The sequence below is a fragment of the Aspergillus lentulus genome (assembly GCF_001445615.1).
Source record: "Aspergillus lentulus DNA, contig: Alt12, strain: IFM 54703, whole genome shotgun sequence".
NCBI lineage: Eukaryota > Fungi > Ascomycota > Eurotiomycetes > Eurotiales > Aspergillaceae > Aspergillus > Aspergillus lentulus.
Window position 1 is genome coordinate 651,232 of NW_028322115.1, and position 13,035 is coordinate 664,266.

At 50.9% G+C, this 13,035-nt stretch overlaps 1 protein-coding gene across 1 annotated transcript; it reads left to right on the forward strand.

Annotated features, from left to right (window-relative positions):
- Nucleotides 1-981: 981 nt before the first annotated feature.
- ALT_6182 (histone acetyltransferase TRA1) lies at nt 982-12,879 on the forward strand (the record flags this gene model as incomplete). Its single annotated transcript, XM_033555557.2, has 4 exons — nt 982-1,033; nt 1,152-1,309; nt 1,396-12,147; nt 12,196-12,879. The coding sequence occupies 4 exons, from the start codon at nt 982-984 to the stop codon at nt 12,877-12,879; spliced, it is 11,646 nt and encodes a 3,881-aa protein (XP_033411448.2).
- Between the last annotated feature and the right edge of the window lie 156 nt (nt 12,880-13,035).

The window sequence follows — 13,035 nt, forward strand, 5'->3', positions numbered from 1 at the left end:
CTCTCTCAAGTGATGGTCGGTTTGGTAACATGACTACTCCGTTAGATTTTCTTTTTTGTGCAATGATGGCATAGCGACTATGAGCTGCGATGAAAGTGTATTTGACTTTGTTTGGCTTGACATACGATACAAGCCGTTCACCCGTGCGGGCCTTCTGCCTTGGTCGCTTTCCTCTTTCCCACCCCTCTTCTTTCTTTTGTACATGACTTTCAATATCCTTCACAGTGCGCGAGGCTTATAGAGCCCCCGCAATTGACCAAGCGGACATTTGATTTGGACTATTAGAACTCTGTTCGGGTCTGGAAAACGGGTGCGAATGGCGTTTCGCTTGATCGACCTAGTTGTCGGTTCAACTTTTTGAATTCCCATAATAAAGACTTCCAGTCACTCTATGGACCGTCGTATGCTTCCTCGTATTGTTTGCGGATGCACGTGCCTTCAATGGGTAAAGTCAGGGCCAGGCACACTGACATGTAGTCGTTGGTCTTGATAGGTTATGTGACGCGACTACCGCAGTAGACGCGCGGCAGACGGAACGGGGAAACAGTTATCCGAAATTTCCTAATTTGGCCTAGTGTTTCCTTCGGGGTCTCTGCGATACCCGCGTTCTGCTCTACAGCTTTCTGCTCTGGGAGTTCCCAAGGCATGAGTCTGAGGTCTTATATTCTTCTTTCCTTCCACGCTCCCCTCCCCTACTTCTTGATACCCTCTTTTGGAGCGAATACTTTCCCTTTGATTATCACCCCAAATACTAAGCGGGGAAATTTAATGACTTAACGACCGTGTTTCTTTTGCTCATCTAGCTAGAGCGTTTCCGTCGAGCGAGTCGAGAGACGATTCCTCCCTCGATGTCCCGCATGTGAGAAGGGCACGCGAAACCGGTTGTGCTGGCTCTTCAATAATTAGCCGGCCTCGCGGCCTGGCAGCGATCCAATTCCTTCGACATATTGATACTTTCTCCTCCAGGGATCAACCGCAGCCATGGAGCGAAGCATTGATATATACGCCAGCAAGCTGGGCGACGATAAGCTTGGTACGTTCCTACCTCAATGCATAGCTGTCTAGACCGACTACGAGACCGTTTCACTCGAGGCGCAAATCTTTTCAGTGATATGCGCCATTCGACCTGTGTTAACCAGTTTGCGACGTAGATATCAAAATCCGAGCCAACGTCGCGGTCGAGCTACGAGACAACATTGAGCCCTTATGCTCTGGTGCAAGCTATCCGCTTTTCCTTTCCAAGCTATGGCCAGTTTTCAAGAATATTCTGAAGGGCGAGCCGGTGTTCACAAACTTGTCATTCGAACAGGTAAGTCGCCTTAGCTCCGCGCACTTTCCCCTCTCAATTTGGGGAGATTGCCCAAACTGGAACTCATATGGGTGTCTCGGTCCTAGAAATTACGAAACTGCGTCCTCGAAACCTTACACCGACTGCCAATGGCCTCTCCTGATGTCGAACCCTACGCTGCGGATATGGTTGACCTGCTTATGGATCTTGTGCGCATTGAGAATGAGGAGAATGCGGTTCTCTGCATGAAGACGATCATGGATCTGGAGCGGAACCAAGCAACTGCCACAGCTGCCCGTGTACAGCCTTTCCTGGAACTCATCCAAGAGATGTTTCAGACGATGGAACAGGTCGTCCGTGATACATTTGATACCCCAAGCCAGGCTACACCGTCTGGAATGCCGTCAACACCGAGTGCTTCAGTACAGAACTTCCAGTCGCCTCGGCCCAGTTCGCCTGCCACGTCGGTGTCGGATCTCGGACCCGATCAACAATCCAGCAATGTCCTGCTCAAGGGTATGCAGTCATTCAAGGTCTTGGCGGAGTGCCCAATCATCGTCGTGTCCATCTTCCAGACGCATCGGAATTCAGTTTCGGCCAATGTGAAGCTGTTCGTGCCTTTGATAAAGAGTATTCTTCTCCTTCAAGCCAAGCCGCAGGAGCGCGCGCATGCGGAGGCAGCAGCACAAGGCACAATCTTTACAGGCGTATGTAGGGAAATCAAAAATCGGGCTGCCTTTGGCGAATTCATCACAGCACAAGTGAAGACGATGAGCTTTCTCGCGTACCTGCTCCGTATGTATGCGCACCAGCTCCAGGATTTTCTCCCTACGCTTCCTTCCGTTGTGGTTCGACTCTTGCAAGATTGCCCCAGGGAGAAATCCAGCGCCAGGAAGGAACTTCTTGTGGCCATCCGGCACATTATCAATTTTAATTACCGGAAGATCTTCCTGGAGAAGATTGACGAACTTCTTGACGAGAGAACCCTCATCGGCGATGGATTAACTGTGTACGAGACGATGCGGCCACTCGCCTACAGCATGCTTGCAGATCTTATTCACCATGTCCGAGATCACCTCACTCGCGATCAGATTCGGCGAACAGTCGAAGTCTACACAAAGAATCTCCACGATGATTTCCCGGGAACAAGCTTTCAGACTATGAGTGCTAAGTTGCTTTTGAACATGGCCGAAAGGATTGCAAAGCTAGACGATAAGCGCGAGGCCCGTTATTTCCTAATCATGATCTTAGATGCTATTGGTGATAAATTTGCTTGGATCAATCATCAATTTGATAATGCCGTCAAGGTGTCGAAGGCGTACAAGGCAGGCAAGAAAGACATTGAGCCTTCTTCCGAAAGATATCTCGCGGACAAGGAGAACCCTCCAGATTGGGATGAGATTGATATATTCTCGGCATCGCCCATCAAGACCTCGAACCCTCGTGATCGTGGAGGAGACCCTGTCTCGGACAATATCTTCCTGTTCAAAAACCTCATCAACGGACTGAAAAACATCTTCCATCAGCTCAAAAACTGCAACCCAGAGCATATTCAGATCGACCCCAATAACGTGCCGATCAACTGGCCTGAAGTCTCTTACGGTTATAATGCAGAGGAAGTACGGGTTATCAAGAAGCTGTTCCATGAGGGAGCGCGTGTCTTCAAATATTATGGCGTCGATCAGCCTGCGCCAGAAGTGACATATAGTTCCCCCTTCGATTTCCTTGCCAGTCAGTATACGGCGCCTATGTCGCGGGAAGAGAAAGAGCTTTTGGAGAGCTTTGGGACAGTCTTCCACTGCATTGATACGGCCACCTTCCACGAGGTGTTTCACTCCGAGATCCCTTATCTCCATGAGCTCATGTTTGAGCATGGGGCTTTGCTTCACCTGCCTCAATTCTTCCTCGCCAGCGAAGCCACTTCTCCTGCATTCTCCGGGATGGTGCTACAGTACCTCATGGATCGTATCCATGAAGTGGGGACTGCTGACATGACGAAAGCGAAAATTCTCCTCAGAATGTTCAAGCTTTCTTTCATGGCCGTGACCCTCTTCTCCGTCCAGAATGAGCAGGTACTGCACCCTCATGTAACCAAGATCGTCACGAAATGTATCGAGCTATCAGTCACCGCTGAAGAACCCATGAACTACTTCCTCCTCCTGCGGTCACTCTTTCGCAGTATTGGCGGGGGCCGGTTCGAGTTGTTGTACAAGGAAATCCTTCCATTGCTGGAGATGCTCCTTGAGACGTTCAACAATTTGTTACTGGCTGCTCGAAGGCCGCAAGAGCGTGATCTCTATGTCGAACTGACGCTCACTGTGCCCGCGCGTTTGTCCCATCTTCTGCCTCACTTGAGCTACCTAATGCGCCCTATCGTTGTAGCATTGCGCGCAGACTCAGACCTTGTAGGGCAGGGCTTGCGAACCCTTGAGCTTTGCGTTGACAATCTCACGGCTGACTACCTGGACCCCATCATGGCTCCCATTATGGACGAATTGATGACTGCTCTATGGGATCATTTGCGACCGCATCCCTACAATCATTTCCACGCTCATACAACCATGCGAATTCTGGGCAAGCTAGGCGGCCGTAACAGGAAATTTTTGAACCATCCGCCTGAGCTTACATTCGAGCAATTTTCTGATGATTCACCAAGCTTCGATATCAAGCTCATTGGGCCAAGTGAGAAACGGCCGTTCCCCAGCTCAATTGGGGTGGACCTAGCGATCAGGAAGTTAATGGAGGTTCCCAAGACGGCCGCCGCAAAGGCCTCTGATGGCTACTATAAGCAACAGGCATTCCGCATGCTCTCCTCCCAATTGAAGCTCTATATTGGTCATGAGAATGTTCCGGAAGATCTAGCTGCTCTTTTGCGTTTGCACGCTAATGACCTCTTCGAGGGCAAAACTACAGCCATGGCCGATATCCTGGACAAATCTGAGAGGTCTAGTTCAATTGCGAAGAAGTTGGCGCAGGAGGGCACACTGAAGCAGCTCCTGAAAGCTTGCATTTTCGCCACCACCCTTCCAGACATCGAACAGAGCGCAACCGCCTTCGTGGCTGATGTCTGCAAGCATTTTGCAGTTGTCGAAGTCGGAAGGGCCCTCGCGCTAGCCAGACATAATCGGAAGCCCTTTGATGTCCACAGTGGAGAAGGTCCCGTGTATTTGGACTCGCGGATTCTCGCTGAAGCAATCGTTGAAAGTCTCTCATCAGATAACCATCGTGTCCGCGATGGCGCTCAGGCGGCAATGCAGGTTATGAAGGATGCCGCGGGGATCATATTTGGAGCATCTGAACGAGTTGCGAAACTGCCATTCTTCCAGCACCTGGGTCGCGTTTTCTGCCATAGTTGTCATAGCGAGGAATGGTTCACCAAGGCCGGAGGCAGCCTGGGTATCCACCTCTTCGCAACCAAACTTGATCTTGGGGATTCTTGGCTCTTTGATAAACAGTTCGAATTCGCACGGGCACTGATGTATGTTATCAAGGATACGCCCGCTGATCTGCCGGCTAGCACTCGAGTCAGTGCGGGGGACACCCTGGACTTGATTCTCAGACGATGCTGCAAGAATGTGTCCAAGGATGACATGAAGAACGAGAAGAGTCGACTTTGGTCCCTTTGCGGTTTCTTTGTCTACGAGCTTTCGCATATGAACAAGCATGTTCGTGAGGCTTCGCGAAGGAGTTTTTCCACGATTGCCGAGGTGCTTGGTTGTCAAGTACACGAGCTCATTTTCCCCGTCAAAGACCGGCTTCTGCAGTCGATTTTCAACAAGCCTCTGCGGGCATTGCCTTTTCCCACTCAGATCGGCTTCATTGATGCCATAACCTTCTGCCTAAGCCTCCACAACAACATTGTCACCTTCAATGAGCCACTGAACCGATTGATGCTAGAGTCCCTTGCCCTTGCAGATGCTGATGATGAGTCTCTCGCATCCAAGCCGAATGAGTTCAAGAATGCGGAAATGATTGTCAATCTCCGTGTGGCCTGCCTGCGTCTGCTGTCGATGGCAATGAGCTTTCCGGAATTCGCAAATACACCGCAGAACACCAGCCGTGCGCGCATCATCTCCGTCTTCTTCAAGTCCCTTTATTCCCGATCCCACGATGTCATCGAGGCGGCCAACGCAGGTCTCAGGGATGTCCTCACGCAGACGAACAAGCTGCCTAAGGATCTACTTCAGAATGGCCTTCGTCCAATTCTCATGAACCTACAGGATCCCAAACGCCTTAGTGTGGCTGGACTGGATGGCCTTGCTCGCCTCCTTACCCTGTTGACAAACTACTTCAAGGTCGAGATTGGTGCCCGGCTGTTGGATCACATGAAGGTTATAGCGGATGATGCGGTGTTGCAAAAGGTATCATTTAGCCTTGTCGAGCAGAATCAGACAATCAAGATTGTCACCGCGATTTTCAACATATTCCACCTTCTTCCTCCAGCCGCCACATCATTCATGGAGCACCTTGTGAATAAAGTGTTGGAACTGGAAGAGAAGCTTCGCCGGACGTCTAACAGCCCGTTCCGGAAACCGCTTGTCAAGTATCTCAATCGCTATCCCAAGGAGAGCCTGGCATTCTTCCAAGCTCGCTTTAAAGAGGAGCGCTTCGGACGATTCTTTGGCCAGATTCTCGCGGACCCGGAAAGTGAGGCGTTGCGTGCTGCAGTTGTAGCAGACACCGAGGGCTTCAAGTCAGCTGTTTTTGGACAAGACTCAGCCGATGGCAGGAATACTGCTGCCATTAACGGTATTTACGTCGTGCATTCTGTCTGCTCGTACGCGGCCACCAAGCGCTGGCTGGTCTCGCACGCCGATCTTAAGACCATGCTGCTCAATGCTGGACGGGATCTTGAGAGAAAGCTGCGCAGTGATCGGCTTCCAGCAAACGAACGTCTGAGGGTGGAGCAAGCGGAGGACCAGTTAATGGAGATATTCACCATTTACCTGTCCGAGTCGGTGCAGGACCTGGATTTCCTCTTTGACCTGATAGACGGTCTATCGGCAGAAGAACTGAAGCGTACGCTGGCATTCCCCAAGTTCATCTACCGCCACATCATCACCAACGAATCCATCGACTACCGGCGGTCAGTGATAATGCGTTGCCTCGATCTTTACGGCCAACGAACTTGCTCGCAGAAGACGAAAACGTATGCCTTCCACAATCTGGTCAACCCAATATTCGCCATGGATGTCCAAACAACATGGAATAGCCCTTCCAACAGCCCGAAGCTGATGGATAAGAGCATGACCGAATCTATTCAGAGCCGTCTCTGGAGGCCTCAGTTAGCTGATTTGAGTGAGGAGTCTACTCAAGCTGGCGTGGACCATTCACGCATGGAATTACTCCAGCTGTCAGCTTTGTTGATCAAGTACCATCATCAGACCGTTCAAGATTCTCGCAAGGACATCATCAAGTTTGCTTGGAATTACATTCGGCTTGAAGATATAATCAACAAGTATGGTGCCTATGTCCTCATCAGTTACTTCATTGCCCACTACGAGACACCTTTCAAGATTGTGGTTCAGGTCTACGTCGCTTTGTTGCGAGCACATCAAAACGAGGGCAAAGCCCTTGTCACTCAGGCTCTTGACGTTCTGGCGCCCGTTTTGCCTTCGAGGATAATGTCTGCAACGAGCAATGCTCAGGCACCCGACACACGGTATCCGTTGTGGGCGAAGTGGCCTCGACGCATCTTAGCGGAAGAGACTGCGAATCTGCAACAAGTCATGAGCATTTTTCAATTCCTTGTGCGGCATCCCGATCTCTTTTACGAGTCTAGAGAGCACTTCGTTCCACTCATTGTTCCCTCTTTGATCAAAATTGCGGCACCTCCGAATTCGAATAATGAAAGCAAGAAGCTTGCTCTGAATCTAATTGGTCTGATTTGGCACTGGGAAGAGAGGAGGGTTACCAGCAGCCGTACTGCTATGACCAATGGCATCTTGGAGTCGCCAAATGCCAGGAAGCGCAAACTTGAAGATACGCAAGACACATCTTCACCTTCTGCAGCGCTTGGTCCTCCTGGTTCTCACGAACGCACTGAGTACATCATACCTTCGGACTTGCGAGCTGCAATGACGAAGTACCTGATTACATTCATTACAACCGTACCCGAGAGGTTTCCCGTTCCAGCTGCTCGCTTCCGCGAGCTACCTTCGTCAAAACCACAGCCACAGCAGCCGGCCATCCTGACTGGCGACATGGTTAAGAAAGCCGTGTTCTTGCTGAGGAATCTCCTCTCTCCTGAGTACTGGGGCGATCTTGATATTGAGTTGTATCAGAAGATTACTGAGCCAATTCTTGCCGGGGAAAAGGCGGACAAGCCTGACGAGAAGCACATCACGAGCATGATTAATGCTTTGCAAGTCGTGCGTGTGCTTCTCGCGGTTAAGCCCGATGAATGGATCACTGCTCGTCTTCCGCTCGTTCAAAAATTATTCGAGAAGCCCTTGCGCTCAGACAATCCGGAAATTCAGGATTCTCTTCATGGCGTAGAGGATAGCATGGATATCTCTCCCAAACTGCCGCCCCCGGTACGTCGCGTTCTTGATGCTCTGCCGGAAGATCAACCGGAGGAGGAGGACGCTATGGATGTTGAGAACTCGCCCTCTGAATTTGTCACCTACCTGTCGGCCATCGCGACAGAGACTCTTTCGGCCAACAACTACATTTCGAGTCTCAACATCCTCTGGACGCTTTCAAAGAACAAACCAGCTGAGATGGATGCCCATATTGTCCCAGTTATGAAGGCCTTCTCCCAGAAATTGGCGAAAGAGCACGTTGCAGCATCGACGAACAACCAGCAAGCACAATATCCACCCGGAGCCGCCAAACCTGCAGAGAATCCGCCTGATCAACAGGATTATGAAATCGGGGTTGACCTGATTCTTAAGACAATCCAGTTGATCTCCGTGCGCATGTCCCACCTCGGTGAACAAAGACGTCCTTTCCTGAGTGTACTTGCGCAGTTAGTGGAAAGGTCACAGAATGAGGCTCTTTGCACTAAAGTACTGAATATGGTTGAGACCTGGATTTTCCATTCCACGGAGTCTTGGCCAACCTTGAAGGAGAAGACTGCCGTCTTACACAAGATGCTACTTTTTGAGACTCGATCGGACCAGAAAATGCTGAAGAAGTTCTTGGATCTGGTGATCAGGATATACGAAGATTCTAAGATCACACGCACCGAGCTGACTGTTAGGCTGGAGCATGCATTCTTGATTGGCACTAGAGCGCAGGATGTTGAAATGCGTAATCGGTTCATGAACATCTTCGATCGGAGTTTGACCCGACTAGCTAGCTCCCGGCTAAGCTATGTCCTTACCTGCCAGAATTGGGACACTCTCGCGGACTCTTTCTGGCTCGCTCAAGCCTCCCATCTCATACTGGGATGTGTCGACATGACAGCACCGGCTAGGCTTCACCCTGACGATTTCACCGTCTATCCTCTGTCTTTCCTTCTGAGCAATGCTGAAAAAGACCCAAGGAAGACTGATGTCATGGTCGATCTTCAGCTGGAGGCTTTTATCTCCGATCGCAAGCGATTTATAGCCGATATAGGCGACGTGAGAACTCGAGATTTGATGGAACCACTCTGCCAACTCCAGCATACGGACCCAAACGTCGCTTACAGTCTGTGGACCACATTGTTCCCGATTTTCTGGTCTACCTTGTCCAGGGAGGACCGTATCGACTTGGAGAAGGGCATGGTGACACTCATCACGCGCGAATACCATCAAAGACAGCTGGACAAGAGGCCAAATGTTGTGCAAGCTCTGCTTGAAGGTGCCGTCAGGTCCAAGCCTCGATTCAAAATCCCTCCTCATGTGATGAAGTACCTCAGTCGGACTTATGACGCGTGGTACACGGCTGCCAGCTATCTGGAGGAAACCGCAATAAGTCCAATCATTGATACCCCGACTGTACGTGAGAGTAACCTGGATGCGTTGGTAGAAGTATATGCGGGTCTACAAGAAGATGACTTCTTCTATGGTACCTGGCGGCGTCGATGCAAGTTCGTTGAAACCAACGCTGCCCTCTCATATGAACAGCAGGGAATGTGGGATAAGGCCCAGCAGCTTTACGAAAATGCTCAGATCAAGGCACGGTCCGGTGCAATGCCATTTTCGCAAGGCGAATACTATCTGTGGGAAGATCACTGGTTGATCTGCGCCCAGAAGTTGCAGCAGTGGGAGATTCTGAGCGACTTTGCCAAGCACGAGAATCTTAATGATCTCCTCTTGGAGGCTGCCTGGAGGAACATCGAGAACTGGCAAAGCGAAGGCAATCGGGAGCAGATAGAATCGCTCATCAAATCTGTGTCCGATGCGCCTACGCCCAGGCGGACTTTCTTCCAAGCTTTCATGTCGCTTTTGCAGTTCCATCTCAAGAAAGAGAATTTGCAAGACTTCAATGGCGTGTGTGATGAGTCGATCCAGTTATCCATTCGCAAATGGCTGCAGCTGCCGAAGAATATTACAAATGCCCATATTCCGATATTGCAGCATTTCCAACTTCTCGTCGAGCTTCATGATGCCAGCCATATCTGTGCAAGCTTATCCCAAACTAATGAGCGAAACCTGGACACCAAGTCCGCTGAGTTGAAGCTGCTGCTTGGAACATGGCGAGATCGTCTTCCGAATCTCTGGGACGATATTAACGCCTGGCAGGATCTTGTCACCTGGCGCCAGCATATTTTCCAGCTCATCAACGCGACGTACCTAAGTCTACTGCCCCCACAGACGAACAACGTGGCGAGTAATTCCTACGCCTATCGTGGCTATCACGAGACAGCATGGATCATCAACAGGTTCGCCCATGTTGCTCGAAAGCACCAAATGCCCGAAGTCTGTATCAACCAGCTCAGCCGGATTTACACCCTACCGAACATTGAAATCCAAGAGGCTTTCCTGAAGCTGCGAGAACAGGCAAAGTGTCATTATCAAAATCCCAAGGAACTCAACAGTGGATTGGATGTAATCAACAACACAAATCTCAACTACTTCGGCGCACAACAGAAGGCAGAGTTCTACACCCTCAAAGGCATGTTCCTGGCCAAGCTCAACCATGTCAATGAGGCCAATGAGGCATTTGGAGTCGCTTTGTACTACGACTTGAGACTCGCAAAGGCCTGGTCTGAATGGGGTCAGTACAGTGATCAACGCTTCAAGGCCGATCCATCAGACTATGAACTGGCTAGCAATGCGGTTAGCTGTTACCTTGAGGCTGCCGGCCTTTACAAGAATGCGAAGTCTAGAAAACTTCTCAGCCGGATTCTCTGGCTTCTCAGCTTGGACAATGAAGAGGGACGAATTGCTGGAGCCTTCGAGAACTTCAAGGGAGACACCCCTGTTTGGTACTGGATTACCTTCATACCGCAGCTTCTTACGAGCCTGTCACATCGCGAAGCACGCCTTTGCAAGGCAGTCTTGGTGAAGATAGCGAAGTTGTACCCTCAGGCGCTCTTCTTCCTGCTCCGTACGAACCGGGAGGACATGCTCAGTATCAAGAAACAGCATGACCAGAAGCAGGAGAAGTTGAATCGTGCTAGGCAGCAGCAGGCCTCGCCCCACACCAAGCCCTCTCCAGCGACGGCCGACAGTTCTCCTGCACAGGGTAATCAACCTGCTAATACAAATACTCCTGCTCAGGGTCAGACTAGCCAACCATCTCAAGGTCAAGCCCAAGGCCAGCAACAAGGTTTGCCCCAAGGCCAGAGTCCAGGTCAGGGCCAGATCAAGGCCCAGCAACAATCACCCTCTCAAGGCCAACCTCAGCCCCAAGGACAAGGTCAACCCTCTGGTGCAGCTCCTGGACAACCCCAAGGTTCAGGGCAAGGACAAATGCAGCAACCTCAGAATCACCAACAGGCTCATTTGCAAGTGCCTGGGCAGAACGGCGTGCCGCAGCAGGCCCAGGCTGCTGCCACCGAGCCAGAAAAGGAGCCTCTTAAGAAACCCTGGGAGTATTCGGACGAAATCATGTCCGGCCTGAAGACTGCCTTCCCCTTGCTTGCACTGTCGATGGAGACAATGGTCGACCAGATTCACAAGAACTTCAAGTGCCCCCCTGACGAGGATGCCTATCGTCTCATTGTCGCCCTGCTTAACGATGGATTGGCCTACGTGGGTCGCATGCCCGGTTCATACGCCCAGGACTTTAAATTACCTGCCGCCACCGAAGCCAATATCACACGCTTCGCAGAAACGATTCTCCCCGCACACATTCGCAAGTCATTCGAAGCCGATTTCGTCGTCAAGAAGCCAACCATGTACGAATACATCCATAAGCTGCGTCGCTGGCGTGACAAGTTCGAGGAGAAGCTGGATCGACGCGGCCAGTATCAATTTTTGGAGACGTATTCGCCGCATCTGAGCGAGTTCCGCTTCTTGAAATTTGATGAAGTAGAGGTGCCGGGACAATATCTGCTGCACAAGGACAAGAACCAGGATTTCGTGCGCATCGACAGGTTCCTGCCAGATATTGATCTTGTCCGGGGTATTGGCGTTTGCCATCGTCGGCTCAAGATTCGTGGCCATGACGGTAGCGTGCATCCGTTCGCTGTTCAACATCCCGCAGCTCGGCACTGTAGACGAGAAGAGCGCATCCTGCAGCTCTTCCGTATCTTCAACGGGCTTCTTGGCAAACGCAAGGAAAGCCGGCGCCGTAACCTTTATTTCCATCTCCCGCTTATGGTTCCCCTCGCGCCGCACATTCGCTTGGTACGCGATGATCCTTCATACATTTCTATGCAGGGCATATTCGAGGACTATTGCCGCCGAGTGGGAACCAGCAAGGATGAACCTGTTCTGTTTACTATGGAGAAAATGCGGTCATTGGCAGAGACGAAGCAAAATGTACGTCAAACATATTGTTTAATGGTGGAACGAGCTAACATATCCCAGCGCACCCCTGACCAGCAGCAGGTTCTTCGGACGGAGATTCTCACGGCCATTCAGGAGAAATGGGTGCCCAGTACGATTGTGAAGGACTACTTCCAGAAGACGTATCCCAACTTTGCAAATTTCTGGCTGTTCCGTCGCCAATTCTCCTATCAATACGCGGCTATCGCATTTATGACCTATGTGATGCATATGGGCAACCGGTATCCCAACAAGATAATGATCTCCAGATCTACAGGTGACATCTGGGGCACGGAGCTGATACCAGCGATTAACCCTGCAAAGGCTTTCTTCTACAACCCGGAACAGGTGCCGTTCCGTTTTACGCCTAATATCCAGACACTGATGGGACCAATCGCAACTGAAGGTCTCTTCGCTTGCGCTTTGATGGCGATCGCCCGCTGCCTCACCGAACCGCGGCATGAGCTCGAGCAGCAACTGAGCATCTTCGTCCGTGACGAGATGATGTTCTGGGCCACAGCGCAACATCGCGGTGTACTTCCAGTGCAACAGCTTCGTGACCTGGTGTACAACAACAGTGATATCATTGTCAACCGGGCTGTTAGCCTGGCCAGCCCGCCAGAGGGCAATTTGCCCGCCAACCAAACCACCATCGACCTGATCTCCAAGGCAGTGAATCCTCAGCACCTGGCATCTTGTGATGCACTCTGGATGCCGTACCTCTAGTCGTACGTCGACTGGTTTCTGCTTCGTCCATGTTCTATCGTGTACTCTTCACCTGGCGTTTGTTTGACTCGGTTCAAGGGGATGGCATCTGGTTCGCGGAGGAGGTCTCAGGAATTTGGGAAAAGTTGAAGGGCATACTTGGACTTGGATTTTCTA